Source organism: Myotis daubentonii, chromosome 7 (assembly GCF_963259705.1).
Source record: "Myotis daubentonii chromosome 7, mMyoDau2.1, whole genome shotgun sequence".
Taxonomy (NCBI): domain Eukaryota; kingdom Metazoa; phylum Chordata; class Mammalia; order Chiroptera; family Vespertilionidae; genus Myotis; species Myotis daubentonii.
Genome location: NC_081846.1, coordinates 56,046,114 through 56,058,200, shown reverse-complemented (window position 1 = coordinate 56,058,200; position 12,087 = coordinate 56,046,114). Strand labels below are relative to the sequence as shown.

The 12,087-nt window shown below is 39.2% G+C and overlaps 1 protein-coding gene across 1 annotated transcript in view; it reads right to left on the bottom strand.

Annotated features, from left to right (window-relative positions):
- Nucleotides 1-12,087, bottom strand: part of PLA2R1 (phospholipase A2 receptor 1) — a 105,676-nt gene that overhangs the window by 30,941 nt on the left and 62,648 nt on the right. The window contains exons 12-13 of the mRNA XM_059704300.1: nucleotides 5,276-5,478; nucleotides 3,277-3,422 (exon numbers count right to left, since the gene is read on the bottom strand). Coding sequence (XP_059560283.1) covers nucleotides 3,277-3,422; nucleotides 5,276-5,478 — 349 coding nt within the window. The remainder of the gene's footprint in view (nucleotides 1-3,276; nucleotides 3,423-5,275; nucleotides 5,479-12,087) is intronic.

The window sequence follows — 12,087 nt, the reverse complement described above, 5'->3', positions numbered from 1 at the left end:
ATTGTCTCTCTGCAGCTCTATTTCCATGCTCTTGTGCATAGCTGATTACATTCATTTTGAATTTTGCAGAGTAAGACAATCGCCTACCAGTATTTATCTTTTTATTTTTTGACATCTTTATGGGCTCAGAACACTTAGGTCCCTGTTGCATCTATGCACTCTACACTTCCACCTCCAATTATGGCATTAGCTGATGTCAGTAACAATAAGGCTCATGATTGGAGGAAGCCTGTTTGACAAGGTATGGGCAGCTAAGCACCCTCATGGCTCCCTCCTTGGCTGACTTCCCTGTATAAGACGCTCCTTGATTTTCAGTCTAATAATTTTAGAAAAAAATAGTGTCTTATACACAGAAAAATATGGTAATCTCCTTGTCCTAGGCTGGAAGTCTACACTACCCTTCCTGTATGGAGAACTTTTTATTCCTTACCTCACTGAATTCAGCGTTCTATAATTTTTCTGCTATATACTGGCTCCTAGAACTGGTATTTATTTTCTCTCCATCAATTTCTAAACTGGTATAATTTCTAATAATGTCATATAATAATATAAAAATAAAATAGAAACAGAAAAGCAGTGCCCGGGAAGGGGAAGTATATATGCTAACAATGAGAACTGGTTTATTTGCTGTAACCAAGCATCAGATTTGGCTGAACTCCCTGGCAGTCAGGGCAAAAGTAAAACATATATTGTATAACTTTTGTGATTAGATGTTGAAAATCAATAACTTACTAAGTGCTTGGCACTAAATTCATCTAGAAATTCCAAGCATGAGAACTTATGTAAATAGAAATGATATTTGATCTTCCAGCAAACGTGGATCTTACAGTTTGCATGTGGTTGTTTCATACAGCAAAGCTCACTGTGTGTAAGTGCTAGTATGCATGTGTATTTTGCAATTGGCTAAAGTCATGAAGCAAAGTTGCAACTTAGAACAACAGAGACTATCACATATCCCTTGAATCTGTGGCCCCCACCCCTGGCTAACAATTCAGTTCACCAGGAAGTTTCTTGAACTTTTCTTCAACCTCAGAGAATCTGATTCAGCAGCTCTGGTGTGAGACAGAGGGCTCTGTGTTAAAAGGTGTCCCAGAGAGTGTGATAATCAGCAGGTTTGGGAATCCTAGTCTCAGGTCAGCGTTTCCTGCAGAGACTAGGAATTCTATGGGAGGTTGATAAGTGTTTTAAAAACACACACAACAGTTTTGTGGTCAGAGGAAGTGCTTCCGTCTAGAAGCCTTTACAATATTAATGTATGTGGCAAATTTCCAAGATTGTACTTTGCTTTGCAAACATATTTAACTACAAGATCTGCCTCCTCCCCTCCCCAGAGTACTCTATAACACACACATTGAGGAGAGTGTCAGACTCCTACTTTTAAGGCCATTTTTAGATTTTGGAGATGAATAACTTGTTAGATATTACATATTAACCTTCCTATGGCAGCGATGTTCAATCCTTTTCATCTACTGGTACACATAAACTAATTACTAAAATTCTGTGGCACACCAATATATATTTCGCCAATCTAACAAAAAATAAGTACAATTTTTGTTCATTCACACCGGACGGCTATTGTTGTGCTGGCTGATGTCATTTTTTAATTTGACAATCTAAGGGAAAAGAGGTCAGTGCCCCTGACTAGTCAGGTATTGCATATTTTAAAAATTCTTGTGGCACACCAATGTGCCGTGGCTGAAAATCACTGTTTTATGGGATTGCCCCAAAGGAAACTTATAAAGGCTAGGATGTTCCTCAAAAAACAGTTCTGGACTTTCTCTGCGACTCAGGCAAGGGTTTCATGGACACTCCAGATTTCCAGAGCTTGGAGCAGAGTGGCTGGTGTCAACTTGTTTTCATTAAATATACGTATAGAGCAGTGATGGCGAGCCTTTTGAGCTCGGCGTGTCAGTATTTTGAAAAACCCTAACTTAACTCTGGTGCCGTGTCACATATAGAAATTTTTTGATATTTGCAACCATAGTAAAACAAAGATTTATATTTTTGATATTTATTTTATATATTTAAATGCCATTTAACAAAGGAAAATCAACCAAAAAATGAGTTCGCGTGTCACCTCTGACACACGTGTCTGACCCCCACTTAGTCCACAACATCCTTGGGGGCAGGATTTTGTCTGTCACGCCTATTAGATTCTCAAGTCTGCTGTGCATATAACAGTGCCCTTTCCATAGAAGATATGCCCAAAATGTGTGCTGACTGACAAGAACATTCTAGAGAGAGGCCAACAGCTGGGAAGACTCACTAAAAGAGAACATGGTGGCTGTCTTCAAATATTTGAAAATAGGTTAGACTTGATCTGTGTTGCTCTGGCTTACTAGAAAGTTGATCTTTGAAACCAGCCTTTTAGGGGGTGATAAATGGTGATGGAAGGAGATTTGACTTGGGGTGGTGAATGCACAGTACAATATACAGATGATGTACTGTAGATGTGTATACCTGAAACCTGTATAATTTTATTAACCAATGTCACCCCAATAAATTCAATTAAAAAAAAGAGAAGGAAACCAGCCTTTAACAATGGAATGGGCTTTCTTTCTCCCAAGGAGCACTCTGAAACTGAAAGGCATCATGCAGACAGTACATGACCCCAGGGATAGAGTAGAAGGAATTCCCGCATGTGGGTGGAAGGTAGCTCAAGATCACTCATGCTTCCTTCCAATTTAAAAGTAACTTTCTAACTCTATGGAATTCAAGCATTCTGTAAATTTGCAAGATGGACGCAGATAAGTGAACACGTTTCCTCAAATGTAAAATAAGGGTTGTATTAGAAATTGTTTTTTTTAATCAGTGGGACTTTGATTTTTTCAAACAAAATCTTACATGAACTTTGATTATATAGAAAATAACTAGACGTGGAGCTGGTTGGAGCTGCTCTGGTGAGTCAGTGAGCAAGGAACCAGGAGCTCTGCCTACTAGGCGCCTTCCTGGTCCTCAGTCAGCACTCTGAAAATCACTGAGCTGGAAAATTTCTGAGTTTGGCAGAGAAGCTCTAAAATTCTGATTTTAGGCACAGAAAAGATTTTAAATATCAAAACAATGTCATTTTGTTCGTTGTTTTATGGAATGAGAACTTGGTGCAATATACATATAGAATTATATGTATATATTTTTCTTTCATGTCCAGAAACGAATGGGTTTTAGGCTTAAGACAACTTGAGATTTTAAAATAATATTAGGGATACTCATTCCTAAGTAGCATTACTGGGAGGCAGAACATTTGACTTTAATTTTCAAAAATTAACAAGTATTTACCGATTAAATTTTGAATGTAAAAGCTTATTCACAAAATTCTCTTCCTCGATATGGGCAAAGCTTGCAAGATGAGCTCCAAATTCTTCACAAAATGCTTCAGCTTCTCCCCATGTTCTTTTCATCAATACTTTTTCACTATGAAATACCTGGATAGTAAAAGAAAAAAGAGTTGACCCTGTCACAGAAAGGGTAAGGCTATTTGATTCTGGACACGGAAATAATAGTAATATAATTGTTGTCATTATTCTTTATTAAAGCTTGAGCCAGTAGGAAGAAATAGCATTTATTGAATTAGAATGCATCTATTGTAAAACCATTATCTCATTTTATTCTCACAACTTTATGAGTATATAATAAACTGTTTTTATCAATAAGCTGCTTGAAGATTCTTTTTTTTCTCCTAAATTTCCCGTGACTTGTCCCTTATTAAATGTTTGTCAAGAGATGAGGAGAGTCAGACTAAGACAGATTACGAATTTCAGGTGACACAGCTACAAAGAGGCAGAGCTAGGATTAGACCCAATAATCCCTACTTCCAGAGCCCATGGATTTCTGTCCCTCCAGATTGCCTTCTGACAAATTAGAATTGGCTGAATGATCATGAATCTGGCTGACTCATGGCAAGAAATGAAAAAATGAGACCTGGGACCTAGGGCAGGTCTAATTCTAGGGTCTTTGGGTCTTAGTTGTGCCTAAATTCTCTGCTGTTTCTCAACTGTCCTTTTTTTTTTTTTTTTTTAGAAGTCTTCACAGTAACAGGAAGAAGTCAGTCAAATGGAGGGTCTGCTTTTGATTTTATTTAAGATCAAGGATGAGGGATCTAAGACCCAGAGCTCTGGATCCAGTGCCTCTGCAACCTCCTCATTTTTAACTGCCCAATACTGAGCCTGAGCCTCTGGTGCCAGCCTTCACGAGGCTCTGATCTGCTGAGACCAGAAGGAATAGGTTTCCCAGTCCTGTGGACCATAGCACAGCCTTTCCATCTTTTAAATTATATGTCAAAACTCACCTCCTTTGGGAACCTTTTCTCAAATCACTTTAAATTAATAAATCCTACCATCATGCCCATCAAACACACCAGACATTTGCTGACGTGTTAGGGTAATAGACAGTAGAAAAAGGAGTTCCAAGATCAGGAGTTTATTCCAACTCTGTCAATACATAGTTGTGATCTTGGGTAAATCACTTCATCTCACTAGCGTCAACTTACTCCTTTCTAAGATTCAACTTATTGCTCTGTGAGGTCACTTCTAGGCCTATTATTGCATGAAATTAATGTAGGATTATACACATGAATATTTAAATTGAGTGCATTGACAGGTATTTCATGCCATCTATAGATATGCAATATCTCTAGAGAGAGAAGCCATCTTCATTATGCTTTGCAAATGCCCGCATACCAGAAAAGAGCTATCTCCCTTGATTTTGGAAATCTCTATTTATAAAATAAACCAAAGACAAAACCGTCAAACAAAAACATCCAATTTCAAAAATACGTATTTCTGACAAGAAGATTGTAGGTGCTGATTTAAATCTAAGATCTAAAGCTGCTTTGCAAAAAAGACATTTCTTCAACATTTATTTATAAACCCACACATACATATCAACTGTGTGTATTAATTTGTTTTATCTTTAGGTGTCTGGCAAGCTGTAAAGCTATTCGTAGCAGCAGGATGGTAGTATAGTATTCTGTAATGAGGACTTCATTCATTTGTTTACACATGATATGGAATTACATCATTTTCATACCCAGAACAATAGTGACTGGGAACCCAATATCAATCCTTATGAGGAGGACTTCAGTGTCACCAGGGATACGTCATTCTTTAATCTTAAAAATTATTTTGGACTACAAATAAAATGATAGAGACAGTTAACAAATATTAATCAAGCACCTCTGTGTGCCAAACACTGTTCAGGAATAAAGAATTTTGGATACATGGACAAAATTGAAATAATGTTGGTCCAATTGAGAATGCCCATATAACCTTGACCTCACCTTGAAGCAGCTGGCCAGGCCCGGCTCTGACTCCCAGCTTAAATAGCAGGGGTGAAAAGGCCATCTCTCTTCATGCTCAGTTTTCTCCCGGCTTTCCACTGGCTGCTTGCACAGGGACATTGCTTTAAAGTGCGTACAGTCCTTCACTTCCCAGCGGCCAGGTGGACTCCTTCCTCGCATGACAACACAGCCACCACTGTAGCCTAAAGCAGAAAGCAACACTTTTAACACCATTCAACTAGAACACTTTGTGCTCAGAAGACCTCTTTAGAGTGTTGATTAATTGACATCTCAAAATGAAGTACCCAGACAAGAATAGTAAAGGTGAAAAAGAATACTTTATTGGCATAATTATCTCATTTCTCATCCTCCCCGGAGAAAAGAATAGAAGATGGAAAAGTGAGAGAAGAGAGACAATGAAGCTTGAAATTTGGACATTTTGAGCTCAGATGGCAAATGATGGAAAACTAGGAGCTGTTCCAACTTGAAACTGAAATATCTCCCATCTCATCAAACACCAACATCCCTCTACATTGAATTATTGAATTTTGAACTGTGCAGAAAACAAGTTTAACTCACTATTTCTTGAGTATGTGTGCATGTTGTGCTTTGAGATGCCATTGTGACAAATCAACAATGAAAAATGTATAGTGTGTATCCTCTGAGAAGTAGGTCGAGCAGGACATAATATGTGAGTGATGGATTCAAGGTATTTGCAAGGGACACAACAGAAAACCAAACTGTAAACCATGGTAGAGTAGAGAGAATGAGATAAATTCTAAAGCAGGGTGAAACTCTGGGGGCAGGAGTAGGGGCAGACTTGAGGAAAAGGAAAAGGCCTTCTTCTAGTTATGGACAAAACTGCATTTTATTATTATCTGTATGTTTGAACATCTTGAAAAATAAAACATTTCCCCCATAGAAATAATTTCTAAGTTAAGATCCTCAAAGTTGTCATCAAATCCACATAACTCATAAGCCAAAAAGTACACTTCGAATTTCAGTTTATCGTAGAAGATAATCCCATTCCAAAAACAAAATAAAAACAGAGAAAGAGTGAGCTTTTGTTTTTAAATCCAGAGTGATCATCTAATTAATTAAATCAACATTCAACAACAAGAAAATGGTGCATCTACAAGTATATACCAGGCGAGGCTCTATGTGAGCTGTAAAGGCAGAAGGATAACACAACACAAAACAAATAAAACCCAATTCTTAATTTAGTGTGAGGCACGGACTCATAAGCGCTTAATTGCAGGCAACATAATGTGGGAAGTGCTATAGGAACCGTGTATCCAGATTTCCATGGGAGACTTCAGAAGGATGGTGGAATCTGCCTCGGAGTATCAGTAAAGAATTTGTAGAAAGTAACGTCTGAGCTGAGCTTTGAAGGATGAGAAAGAGAAAAGAATTTTCAAGGAGTGCTTATATAAAAAAAGCAACTGATTATAGATGAAGCATCTGAAGACTTGCAATGACTTTGGATCTAAAGGAGCTTTTAAAAAATGTAGTCACTCAGTACCAGATATTTGTCTTGCTTAATTTCCCTTCAGAAGGAGTGGTTTCATTTTTTTAGATACAGGGGAATTACCTTTGGTTGTGTTATGCTGACAGAAAGACTGAAGAGAGGGAAAAAGGAAGAGCGGGAGAAGAAAAAAGACAAGCTGCAAAGAACTTCCCTGAAGGAACGGGGGAGTGTAAAGTAGAGAAAGAATAAGGGAGCTAAAGAACAACTGCTTGTGTCTTCAACAATCCTGGGTGCACGCTGGGTAGAACAGTAACAAGGCAGCACCCATCTGCAAGAAGCTCACAGTCCTGTGTGCGTGCACACTGACGTATCAAACAGACCTGCAAAGGTGAAAATGACGCGTCTTAAACAAGGAAACATAATTAGTATGACTCACACAGAATAAAAGCAAGTCAAGAGAAAGTTGGTCCATAGGAAGGCCATTAGTGGGTTCCATTGACTAGAACAGCTAGTTAGTGTTAAAGATGGCATGTTGGGGGCCAGACAAGGAGGAGATGTGGTTATAGCATATAACCACAACCTCCTGTATGTGCAGCCTTGCAGTACTGCTGAACGCAGTTTCAAAATGCAGCTCAGAATCTAGCAGGGTCATGAGCAATAAAGGAGATGCCGCATGCTCGTATGATGAAATTCTGATAAAATTGAACTGTGGAATCCACACGGAAGCTCAAAGTCTTACACTCATAGGGCTGCTCTGGTGAAAGAGGAAGGGACCCATGCACTCCCACCTGTTTCCTCCATCCTTCCTTTCCCAGCAGCCTTTGACTTGGAGCTGTAGGTCTAGGGGGTCTAGTCCCAGCACAAACATTTAGTAACTCAAAACTTAAACAGGTTATATTCATCACAAAAAAAAGCTTATCTAGAATATGGGGATAATCATCTCTTTTCTTCTTGTGGGTTTGAATGAAAATGAAATGAAACGATGTTTTAAAAGGCACCCCCAAAATATCAAGGGCTACATCCACCCCTAAGATGTTGCTTAGAGATTCTTATTTTGGCTGTTTTCCATAAAAAGCTGGAATTTTGTGGCATGAGTTCTGCCTGCAGGTTCAAAGAATTTTTATAAAGCTTGAATCAGCAAGTTTAAAATGTAATGTACTGTTTTGTTGGCCTTGCATTTTGCCTTACTTTCCCCCATCAGACAGTGATTAAATAGCTTTGGGTTTGGATACTAAGGATACTCAACTCATCTTCATTAGTGGAGAAGAGATGTCTGTGAACAGTTATGAAGATGCGTAGTGCTTCAGGAGTGTTACTGCTATTCTAAAGCGGTTAACTTAATGGAACACTTGACCCAAATTTTAGAATCTCAGCCCCAAAGAAGCAGTAAAGTGGTGTAATAAAGGGAGACTGGGCTAAGGCGGGTATAAACTGAATTTATAATCACATATTGTGGGGATGCTTGCAAAGCCAAAAAATAAGGGTAGGGTGTGGGAAAGAGAAGAGGTGGTTTTTCTCGCAGAGAAATTGTTCTGAAATTCAACAACTCGTTTGCTTCTCCCTTTGGAGAAGAAAAACTATCACCCTATTCCAAAGTGGCGAAGCTCACATTTAAACTCATTCTCCTAACCTGTCTTACCCTCCCTCAAGCCCTCCTCCGCCACCCTCTTCCTCAAACATGAATGGAAAATCTTCCAGTCTTTTAAGAAATTCCAGTTCACCATTCCAGTCTCTTCCATTTGGCAAAGCTCTCTCACCATGTAAGATGAACTGAGCTGGGAAAGGGTCCGCGTTCCTCCTCTCTGGCCAAATACCTCAGGGCCAGGAGGGAACTGTAGCTGGGCCTTATCTATCTATCTATCTATCTATCTATCTATCTATCTATCTATCTATGTATCTATGTATGTATGTATGTATGTATGTATGTATCTATCTATCTATCTATCTATCTATCTATCTATCTATCTATCTATCTATGTATCTATGTATGTATGTATCTATCTATCTATCTATCTATCTATCTATCATCTATCTACCTTTGTTTTTTAAATTTTTTATTGTTAAAAGTGTTACATATATCCCCTTTTGTCTCCCATTGACCCCTTATAGCTCGAGGCCCCCCCCCACCCCCCGCACTGCCCCAGGCCTCCACCACCCTATTGTCTGTGTCTATGGGTTATGCATATATGCATACAAGTTCTTTGGTTGATCTCTTCCCACTCACCCATCCACCCCTGTCTTCCCTCTGAGATTCGACATGGAAAAAAGTGAAGCCTCTGGGACAGGGAAGGCATTCTGTCTATCTGCCTGATGCTGTGCTAGACATTTTATATGGTCCGTTCTCTGTTGAACTTCAAAAACTATCTGAGGCAGATATTAGTATTTGCAGTTTGCAAATGGAAAACCGGAGGCACAGAGGCTTATTAACTTGCCTGTCTACATAGTTCATGAGGACTTGTTCTAGAATTTCAAAGCAGATTTATTTGAATCTACTATGAGACAATGTTAAGGTACAGCGTAGGTGGGAATTCAATAAGTAATTGTTGAATGAAGGACTGAATCTTCCCCTCAGATAATGTGCCTCCATTTCCATGGAGCTCCCTCTCATGCCCCTGGCCATGTTCTCTTCTTTGTGTGGCTACAGCATTTACCTGAATATCTATGACCACATCTTTACCTTGTATGACAGTTACTCATATCTTATATAATAAAAGCCTAATATGCTAAGTATCTGGTCATCCAGTTGGCCGTTCAACCAATCAAAGCATGATATGCTAATGATATGCTAAGGCTACTCAACTGCTCACTATGATGTGCACTGACCACCAGGGGGCAGATGCTCTGACCAATAGGTTAGCTTGCTGCTGGGGTCCAGCTGATCAGGACTGAGCAAGATGAGCCGGACACACCCTGGAGCCCTCCCACGGTCCCTCCCAGGCTGGCCAGCCTCCTGCTTCCCTCCCCGGCCCTGATCATGCACTGGTGGGTTCCCTTAGCCTGGCCTGTGTCCTCTCGCAATCCAGGATCCTTTGGGAGATGTTGGAGAGCCGGTTTTGGCCTAATCCCACAGGCCAGGCCAAGGGACTCCACTGGTGCACGAATTCATGCACCAGGCCTCTAGTAATTACATAAAGCACCAAAGGGTGCTCAGATTGAGCTTGTTGTCACTTATGTGGTAGTTGTTTCAGACTTCTGAGGAACCTTATAGTAGATTGGCCTATCTATCGGCTGATTGGGCATGCTTTTTACTACTCCTCTCTCTGAGCAAGAAAACAGATCAGCCTTCCTTTACTGGGACCCATTTTCCTGGTCACTGGCAGATTTCCCCTGACTTGGGACAGTTGGGGTAAATGTGCCCTGGCGTTATCCCACGTGCATGAAATATGCCTGTTCTGCAGGGGCATCTAGATCTAGAAACACAAAGCCGTTGTCACAGAGCCTGGGTTTGGGATGGATGCAAAATAGTGATTTCAAAGGGTTACATAGATGTACATACATCTATGAAACTCTATGTAACTTGGGAAAGTATTTTTGAATGTCCTAGCTAGTGTGGACTTATTTGTTTTCTTTCACTATTGAGCAGCCTCCATTTACATTGAGTCTTTAATCAAAGTCCAAAGTCCATTTTAGTTTCAATGCATTAGCTTCCCCCTAAATGAGAAAGGCCCTATTTGTCATTTTCCCTTTAATTAATAACACTAGTTAATAAGGCTCAAAACTGTTTTCTGAATAGTTACTTCTCTCAAAATACCAACTACCACAGAGTCTCTTTGTTGCTGTTGTTTGTTTTAATAAAAACCTCAGAATTTCCTAGTGCTTTGAGAACAGGGAATGTTGGCATGAAAGAAAAGGAATGCATACATAAAACAGGTTAATAAAAAACCCTTGTAGTCCTGAATTCAAGTTGAAAATATCAGTTTGAACTTGAGAATTATTTCATCACAAACCAACAAGCAGTGAGCACTCCTATGGGTGGATTGTGATACTGAAATAATATCATTTCCCATTAAGATGAACCAGGGTTCCTTGATAAAATGGATGTTTCAAGATCCAGATCAGCAATCTACATCTTGTCAGATCAGATAGCAAGATAGCACGAAGACTACCAATGTTATATTAAAAAGACTCAGGAGGTAGTGCTTGAGATTTTCATTTTCATTAAAAAAATATAACAATTGCAGTGGATTAAAACATATCAAACATATTTAAAACCCTTACTTCATGGTAATGCTTAAAAAACTGGTCACTACTCTAGCTGGTTTTGTTCAATGGATAGAGCATTGGCCTGTGGACTGAAGGGTCCTGGGTTTGATAATGGTCAAGGGCACATGCCTGGGTTTCGGGGTCAATCCCCAGTGTGGGGCATGCAGGAGGCAGCCCATCAATGATTCTCGCTCATCATTGATGTTTCTATCACTCTCCCTCTCCCTTCCTCTCGGAAATCAATGAAAAAACTAGTCACTGTTGCAGGATGCTTATAAACAAATAATCATTTAAAAAACTAGTAAAGGGAAGGAATTAAGCATTTATTCTGTCTTTCTTGTGAAAACTGTGTCACAAAGCAACAAAAATATTGATTGAAAGAAATGACACCTTTGTAAAACTGTATTCCCTCCCCCAGCTACCAATGAAAAAACCCTTCATGGATCAATGGATCTAGGCATCAATAAATACAAAAGAGGCAGGGCCAAGGAAGAGAGAAACCTAGACATTAAAAGGGATTTTAGGAGACTTATCAACCAATTGCAATGTGTGAAAGTTTCCAGAATCCCAATTCAAACAAACTGTAAAATACATTATATAATATTTATTGGTCCTTTAGAAATTTGAACATGGAAGATTTGTTATGAATTGTAGTTAATTACTTTTAGGTATGATATTTGTATTATATTCATTTTTTAAAAAAGAAGTCTTTATCTTTTAGAGATAATACTAAAATATTTATGGATGAAACAATATAACCCCCGAGATTTGCTATGAAACAACATGGGAAGTGGGGGAGTGGGTGGGGATATAGGTGAAACAAGATGGACCATGAGTTGAGAGTTGATGACACCGGGTGATGGGTATATGGTGGGTCATTATACTACATGGAGAACATGGCGCAAAGTTGAAAAAAGTAGCACAACTGTGATTCCACTACAGATCAACTATTTTGATACTCTGATATAGGAGAGAATCTTGGTTGAGTTTATAGAAAGGCTGCAGGCTTCCTATTCAGGGGTCAATTTATATAGTAAGTCTGGGCTGGATTAAGATTTTGACATGGGGACTAAGCCAAGGTGTGTGTGTGTGTGTGTGTGTGTGTGTGTGTGTGTGTGTGTGTGTGTGTGTGTGTGTGAGA